The sequence below is a fragment of the Sinocyclocheilus anshuiensis genome, unplaced genomic scaffold, assembly GCF_001515605.1.
Source record: "Sinocyclocheilus anshuiensis isolate Anshui unplaced genomic scaffold, SAMN03320099.WGS_v1.1 scaffold2739, whole genome shotgun sequence".
Lineage (NCBI taxonomy): Eukaryota > Metazoa > Chordata > Actinopteri > Cypriniformes > Cyprinidae > Sinocyclocheilus > Sinocyclocheilus anshuiensis.
In genome coordinates this window covers 120,885-129,829 of record NW_015542334.1, presented here as the reverse complement: position 1 = coordinate 129,829, position 8,945 = coordinate 120,885, and the positions used below count along the sequence as shown (strand labels likewise).

The 8,945-nt window shown below is 42.4% G+C and overlaps 1 protein-coding gene across 1 annotated transcript in view; it reads left to right on the top strand.

Moving 5' to 3' along the window:
• The window catches only part of LOC107691075 (NACHT, LRR and PYD domains-containing protein 3-like), a 35,573-nt gene that overhangs the window by 6,880 nt on the left and 19,748 nt on the right, over positions 1-8,945 (top strand). The window contains exon 4 of the mRNA XM_016489556.1: positions 5,385-5,558. Within this exon, the coding sequence (XP_016345042.1) occupies positions 5,385-5,558 (174 nt within the window). The remainder of the gene's footprint in view (positions 1-5,384; positions 5,559-8,945) is intronic.

Genomic DNA, 8,945 nt, shown 5'->3' with positions numbered 1-8,945 from the left:
GCATACCAGGCTGACCTGCTGAAAGACCTGGATAAAGGCGAGGGCCTTTCTCCCGATGAGGTAGCTGAGTTGCGCTGCACCACAAATCTTGCTCTCCGTACTACTAAGCAGGCCGCCTCTGCTATGGGCAGGTCTATGGTGGTAACGGAGAGACATCTGTCGGTGAACCTGGCAGATATCGTGATGAAAGAAAGGGGCTTTCTTCTCGATGCTCCGATTTCGCCTTCCGAACTTTTCGGTACCTCCGTCGAGACGGTGGTTGTGATCCAGACGAGGCGTCAGTGCTTCTTGATCATCAGGCCCCCGGCACAGCAATTCTGCAAGACTGCAATTCTCCTGGACGTCCGGGCTGGGCTTATGCTTTTCAGGCTGCCCTGTCTGGTACGCCGTATCTAGGTCGCCCTGAGGGGCTTCCTGGTGACCAGTATATCCCCTCTCGCTGAGGCATCGAGCAGAAAGTATGGATGGCATTTGCGAGAACCTTCTTGTGAAATGCTATCTTGGGCAGTGCTCAGAGGGTTGTCTTTACCTTTCTCTGAGTTGGCTTGGCCCCCGGTACTCGCCTTGGGCTCCACTCAACCAGTGTGTCTCTGTTGACACACTTTTGAAGCATCGCTCTCCTCACCATTGAGGGTTATTGTGAGCATGGTGCTTTCTTTCGACCTCGTGGTAGTATTGAGCAGTGCTCCCCTTTTATCAAAGGGTTACCTGGAATGAGCAACGTTATTCCTCTGAATTCGGAGTTCTCCTCTCACATGAGAAGTTTGAGTTCTCTGTTTTTCTAGAGCACCTGGCACCGGCAACATCAGGCAAACTAGGCCCTTCCTCTGCCTCCCTGATGTGCTGAGTTTTTGGCTAAGCTTGCAGTACGCTTACCCTTCTGGTTTCTAACGATCATGCTGTAGGTCGAGCCCCCTCTCGACTGAGAGCTGGGTGTTTTGCTCCCTCAGCTAGGTAACTTACTGCTAGCCATTCCAGCATTTACCATGGATCGAGCTGATGACTTCTCGAACATATTGTTCTTGTGATGCACCATTTCCATCTATGGGCTGCTCTTTCAGTGTGCCACGAGAGCCCCTTAGAACGGTATCTTTAAAATCCATGTTATGGTAAGTGTACACGTGAAGTCTTTGTGCACTTTCTAAAATCCACACTGTGGTAAGTTCGCACAGTAGTACTTTGCATTCTTTCTAAAATCCTGTATGGTAAGGGCTACGCGCGGCGGCTTCGTGCCCTTTCTTGAGCTGGTTAAAGCCCCGGTTTCACCTTGGGCACCACACCACCTATGTATCCTCTGGATACCTACTTCAACAGGTTGTTGCTACTAGGGGTCTGTTGAGACAGTTCCTTCAGCACATACAAAGAGAAACGTGCGGTAGCCCCTGTGTGACAGGCCAAGACTTAGTATGATTCTAGGCTCTTGGTCGTATCCCCTTAAAGGAATCTATTCAATGATTCCAAGCTTTGAGCTCTACCCCGGGCCCAGGAGTCTGGCCCTAACAGGTAAGTTTTGGGGTATGTTGACTAGGCCTTTGGCTGTAGGGGATAATGTCATGGACAGCCGTCCAACGTCCCAGGCAACTCCCATGGCTATGGCATTGGTACTTCTCTGACATGCACTCCCCTCAGCATGGTGGCGTGGGTATACCATTCCCCATAGCGACCCCTAGAGGACACAGTTCGAAATTCCCTTGAAAGGGAACGTCTCAGGTTACTTATGTAACCATGGTTCCCTGAGTAGGGAACGAGACACTGTGTCCTCTAGGTTTCCTGCCATGCTTCGGACGCAAGCTTCAGACGAAGAAGTGGATGACGTGTTTTCCCGGCGCCTATTTATACTATAGTCGCACCGGTAGTGACGTCATAGGCTGTCTCCGGCCAACATGTTGTTGGTGTTTTTTGAATGTATGCTTCAGACACAAGTCACGACGAGGCATTCCCCATAGCGACCCCTAGAGGACGCAGTGTCTCGTTCCCTACTCAGGGAACCATGGTTACATAAGTAACCTGAGACGGTTTTTATTATGTTCATTTGATACACATGAGGTATAATCACCCAAATCAAATAAGTTATTGAAAGTTAAAAAGTTGGGAGAAACTTGTGATTTTTTATTTTAAATTAACCATCAAAAGGATTAACAATACACTTTTATGATATTTATCAAAACATTTGCCTGTCATTCAAAAACCTCAAATATGGCACTAGGCACATCCAAGTGTTTGTGTGGAGTGTGGAGCTGTTAGTGTACTACTGCATGACATGAAGACACCAGTGCAATCATTAGCATTTTTCCTGACAAGAGTGGAAAATTTTAAAACACTTTGTCATTTTATTTATGAATAAATTATTTATTAAATTATTTATTAATAAATAATTAAAACATCTCCTTGTTATTTTTTCCCAACACATTCATAGTCATTACAATTACATTTTTTCCCTGTACTTCTATTTCTGTATATAGTACATTTAATGTTTTTTTTTAATTTTTATATTAGTGTTATTGTCACGGTTTTGTCACAGCAGTTTACGAGAGAGAGACCCAGATGCAGAATGATCAAGGGAGTGAGGTTTATTGACAAGGCAAGGATTAACAGGGCTTATGTGGGAGTCCAAACAGTAGGAAAGGGCAGCCTGCTGGTCCTTGGTCAGACCTGAACAAAGTTTTGCTGGAGAACAAAGGAGATAGAGCAGCCCCAGTCAATGAGAACACTGGATATCAGGCAGCAGCTTGAGAAACCAGGGCTTGATACTTTGAGCTGCAGTGATACCAGTCCAGTCAGATAGCCAGGTCTTGAGAACAGCAGCCAGGAGGGATTCAGGACACAGAACATGAACACACACAAGACATAACACGACACACAAGACAAGACCACAAGAGAGAACAAGCAGCAGCAAAATAACACACTGACTACACACTATGACTAGAATGAAAACAAGAGAGAAACAAATACAAACTGCAGAGAGCAAATAAAACAAAAGAACCAAAAGGCAAATTCTAGGAATCGATAACTAGAATAAAAACTGGGCAAAGACAAAATCAAAAGAAAGAAAGAAAGAAACCAAACTAGAGGCTTGAGAAAACTAGAGCAAACATAAAGACAGGAACTAGACTAGAGCAAAAATAACAAAAGCAAAGAAGCCCTAATAAACTTCAAGAGAACTAAATGCAAAACTAGACTGACTAGGATAGTAAAATCTAATACTACTAATATGACGAGTAGCCTGACAAGGAATTGTCTTACACACAATGAACTAATGCAACGAACCAGCAAAGACATGAGGGAAGAGGCACACTATAAAGGAGCAGAACACATGAGGAACAGGCGGACACAATCAAGTTAACGAGGACTAGACTAGGACTAAACGAGGGGGCATGGTAGAGGGAAACAAGGGGGCAGGACGAGAGGCCCCTCTAATGGACGCCTCCAGGTGTCCACACTGGGTGAAGGAGTCCAAGGGAGAACTGTGTTAATCAGGGACCAAGGAGGTACCAACTGGGGGGGGCAGGTGGGGAGGAAAGATAGGAGGTCCAGAGTAGCCAGGAAACACAGGGGGCAGGGCTGGGAGGGCAGAAAACAGTCCAGGGGAATATCTTGGGACTGCCCAAAAAGGTGGTAACTTTGGAGAAGCATGACAGCCAGGCAATACTGAGGGAGAGATAGGAACCCGATTAGTGACACCTCTAGAGATAGAGGCCCTCTTCACTAGTGGGGACACCCAACTGGGTTTGGTGTCTCGAATAGATGCAGTCTCTTGATTACGGAAATGCTCAGGAACAAATTCAGGAGCCATAACTGCACTTGTGGGTAATGAGGATAACTTTGACGACTCCTGCACCAATATGACATCATGCACCGTTTCAGAGGCTCCATCAGATCTAGATGTACACAATGCTGGGGCTGATACAGACTTCTTGACTGTGTTTTGACTGGCAGGAATGACCTCAGATGACACGACAAGACTGGCAGAAATGATTTCTTTGGGTGGGTCATGGCTAGTGAGCAGCTCAGAGGTAGCCTCCGTGGCTATAGCAGGCAGATCAAGATGGTCAGAAATAGCCTCCGTGAACAGGGCTGGAGCAGATTCTGAGGAAGTAACATCACTGTCAGGCTCTGTTTCTGTGGTTATGACTAGACTGGATGATAGGCCCAAGGCGGTTTTTGTGGCCTTAGCAGGCAGACATGGATGCTTTGGAAGGGTCTCCGTGGCCAGAACAGGATCAGAGGGCATGACATTACAGACAGGATCAGTCTCCATGAGCAAAACATGACTAGAGATCACACCCAAGATTTCCCCCGTGGCCCTAACAAGTGCACTCAGATGCTCAGGAAGGGCCTCCGTGGCCGAAACAGGAATGGTTTCTGAAAGCATGACATGACAAACAGGATTGGTTTCTGTGGGCACAACAGGACTGGCTCGCTGTTCTGAGGTAGCCTCCATGGCCATAACAGGCAGGGTGAGATGCTCTGGAATGACCTCCATGGCCAGGTCATGAACAGTTTCTGTTGAGGCAGCAGTGCTGATTAGAGTGCCCACCTTGGACAAAACAGGTCTCATAAATAATTCAGACGGTGCAGTCTCAGGTTCCTTCTACACAGGCTTAGCTGGTGACGTAGGCGGCTTAGGGGTTGGTTCCAGACTGCATATCTCTGGAACCACTGAATACAGGACCAACTGAGTCAGGTCCTCCTGAACCACAGGATTGGGGACATCTTGACTCAAACTCTCCTGGACCTCTGGACTGGGGGCCTCTTGATACAGGCCCTCCTGGACCAATGGGTTTGAGCTCTCCTGACTGTGGTCCTCCTGGACCACTGGATTAGGGATCATCAGAATCGGGTCCTCCGGAACCACTGAATTCGGGGACCCTGACAGTTATATTACATCCCTACTGTGTTATTCCTATGTATGTCTGCACTATCATGTATGTCTGCACTATGTTGTACTTTCTTCTACACTGGAAGCTCCTGTTGTCAAGTCGAATTCCTTGTGTGTATAAACATACTTGGTAATAAAGCTCTTCTGATTCTGATTCTGATTACTTTTGCTGGTGCTCTGTGGCAAGCCTTATGTAATTAAAGTAATTAAATTAATATAAACATGCAATTAGTCGACTAATGGCTTAAATGAATGACTACTAGTCGACTAGAAAAATCTTTAGTTGGGGCGGCACTGAGATTGTGTGTCTGATGTTAACAATTATAATTTTCTCCATTACTACTTTATCTGGCAAATGGCTGTAGAGATAAACTGGTTAACAATCTGAATTCAACTTTATTTTCAACAGAACATGTATCTTTATTAAATGATAAAATATACTGCAACTTTTGTTAATGAATAAAAATGGATGTGTAATTATTCAATTATTTATCATTCTGTTCAGATTGAAACGCTGTAAACTCACTGGTCAGTGCTGTGAATTCATGGCATCAGTTCTACAATCATCAAACTCCCGTCTGATAGAGCTGAACATGAGTGACAATAAGCTGCAGGATTCAGGAGTGAAGCTGCTATCTGATGGACTGAAGAGCCCAAACTGTCAGCTGGAGAAACTGAGGTTTGAAATTCAGATGCATTTTATATGTTGATTTGATGCACATAAAGTATCATTACCAAATCAAATAAGTTATTGAAGTTATTTTTTTATAAAACTGATAGTTCTGCTTCTTGATTGGTGATTGGCTGAGCTGCATTTGAAGCTGTTGTAAAACACTCTGTAAACACACACCTGTGACATTATTACATCAGTATTATTGTGTTGTGTTGCTGTGTATGTGTTGTTTGGCAATCATTCATCTAAACATTGCTGAGGAACTATTATAGAAAGGAAACCAAGGCACTTCTTCCGGTCCAAAAAAGTAAAACAGTCTTTATTCTCATTATGGTCATCACAATCGAAACATTAAAAATGACTAAAACACTGTACACTGATGCATTTGGGCCTTCAGCCTTCCTCAGAGTGTGTCAGGTACCAAATGAATGACACGTGTAGGTATAATTAATCAGTGAAGTTAGGAGAAATTTGTGATTTTTTCTTTTAATTACCATCAAAAGGATGAACAATACAGTTTTTTTATCATATTTATCCAAACATTTGCCTGTCACTCAAAATCCTCAAATATGGCACTAGGCGGATCCAAGTGTTTGTGTGGAGTGTGAAAGCTGTTAGTGTGCTACTGCATGACATGAAGACACCAGTGCAATCACTCGCATTTTTCCTGATAAGAGTGGAAAAATGTAAAACACTTTGTCATTTTATTTATGAATAAATTATTTATTAAATTATTTATTAATAAATAATTAAAATATCTCCTTGCTATTTTTTACAACACATTCATAGTCATTACTTTTGCCGGTGCTCTGTGGCAAGCTTTATGTAATTAAAGTAATTAAATTAATATAAACATGCAATTAGTCGACTAATGATTTAAATGAATGACTACTAGTCGACTAGAAAAATCTTTAGTTGGGGCGGCACTAGTTTGATTTTGCACTGTTAAACTGTTTTATTTTTATATATATTATGAGATTGTGTGTCTGATGTTAACAACAATTATAATTTTCTCCATTAGTACTTTATCTGGCAAATGGCTGTAGAGATAAACTGGTTAACAATCTGAATTCACCTTTATTTTCAACAGAACATGTATCTTTATTAAATGATAAAAGATACTGCAACACTTGTTAATAAATAAAAATGGATATGTAATTATTCAGTTATTTATTACTCTGTTCAGATTGGAACACTGTAATCTCACTGGTCAGAGCTGTGAATTCATGGCATCAGTTCTACAATCCACACTCTGCAGGACTCAAAAGTGAAGCTGCTCTCTGATGCACTGAAGAGCCCAAACTGTCAGCTGGAGAAACTGAGGTTTGAAATTCAGATGCATTTTATATGTTGATTTGATACACATGAGGTATAATCACCCAAATCAAATAAGTTATTGAAATTATGTTTTATAAAACATATAAACATATAACTCAGACTTCCACACTCTGCTTGCCTCTTTTGATCTCAAGCGAGTGTTAACTACAGCTACTCACTAATCAGGCAACCAACTGGACCTTATTTACACACGACACTGCTCCACTGATCATGTGCTCGTTACTCCACTGCACACCTCAGATCACCTTAATGTATATCGATCACTCCTCTCTTCATTCTCTGCTAATGTCTCCACTGCTAAAAGGATATACTATCACAACAAAATTAACAATTCTCCTAATTCTCACATGCTCTTTAAAACATTTTCCTCCCTCCTTTGTCCCCCTCCTACCCCTCCTTCATCAACTCTAACAGCTGACGACTGTGCCACATTCTTCGTTAATAAAATTACAAACCTCAGTGCACAACAGCAACCAATCTGGCTTCAGAAGTGGACATTCGACCGAGACTGCCTTGCTTTCAGTTGTTGAAGCCCTAAGACTGGCAAGAGCGGCTTCCAAATCTTCTATACTTATTTCGTTGGATCTGTCTGCTGCTTTTGATGCGGTGAACCAACAGATTCTCCTGTCAGCCCTATTTAAAAATGGCATCTTAGGAACCGCACGCCAGTGGTTTGAGTCTTACCTCTCAGATAGGTCCTTCAAGGTATCTTGGAGAGGTGAGGTGTCCAAGTCGCAACATCTAGCTACTGGGGTGCCTCAGGGCTCAGTTCTTGGATCTCTGTCTACATGGCATCACTAGGTTCTGTCATTCAGAAACATGGCTTTTCATATCACTGCTATGCTGATGACACTCTACCTCTCATTCCATCCTGATGATCCGACGATAGCTGTTCGCATCTCAGCATGTCTAACAGACATTTCTTGTTGGATGACGGACCATCACCTTCAACTCAATCTTGCCAAGAAAGAACTGCTTGTGGTTTCAGCAAACCATCACTTTATCAACATTTCAACATCCAGTTAGGCTCATCAACCATAACTCCTTCAATGCACTTATATATTGTTGCTCTTTTGTTAGTTTTGACTGCTTTTATTGTCCTCATTTGTAAGTTGCTTTGGATAAAAGCGTCTGCTAAATAACTAAATGTAAATGTAAAACTGATAGTTCTGCTTCTTGATTTGTGATTGGCTGAGCTGCATTTGAAGCTGTTGTAAAACACTCTGTAAACACACACCTGTGACATTATTACATCAGTATTATTGTGTTGTGTTGCTGTGTCCGTGTTGTTTGGCAATCATTCATCTAAACATTGCTGAGGAACTATTATACAAAGGAATCCAAGGCACTTCTTCCGGTATAAAAAAAAAAATAAAAAAAAAATGTATTCTCATTATGGTCATCACAACAAAAACATTAAAAATGACTAAAACACTGCACACTGATGCATTTGGGCCTTCAGCCTTCCTCAGAGTGTGTCAGGTACCACATGAATGACAGGTGTAGGTATAATTAATCAGTAAAGTTGGGAGAAACCAAAGGAACCTTTACAGGGGGACCTAATTCCCCTCCTCCCCACAAACTTTTATTTGTTTTACTTGTTGAAAGAATGAACAATACAGATTTATTTTCAGAGTCGTATTTTTATTATATTTATCCAAATGTTTGCCAGTCATTCAAAAACCTCAAAAATGGCGCTATAGGCACATCCAAGTGTTTGTGCAGAGGTCTTCAACCCTGCTTCTAGGGACCCACTGTCCTGTAAAGTTTATTTCCAGCCTGCTACAGCACACCTGCCTGTGTGTTTTCAAGCAATCTCGAGGAGCTTGATTAGCTGCTTCAGGTGTGTTTGATTAGGGTTGTAGCTAAATTCTGCAGGACAGTGGGTCCCCAGGAACAGGGTTGAAGATCTCTGTGTGCTTACTGCATGACATGAAGGCACCAGTGCAATCACTTGGGTTTTTTCCTGATAACAGCAGAAAAACTTTTATTAAATTATATTATATACTTATATATATATATATATATATATATATATATATATATATACACACA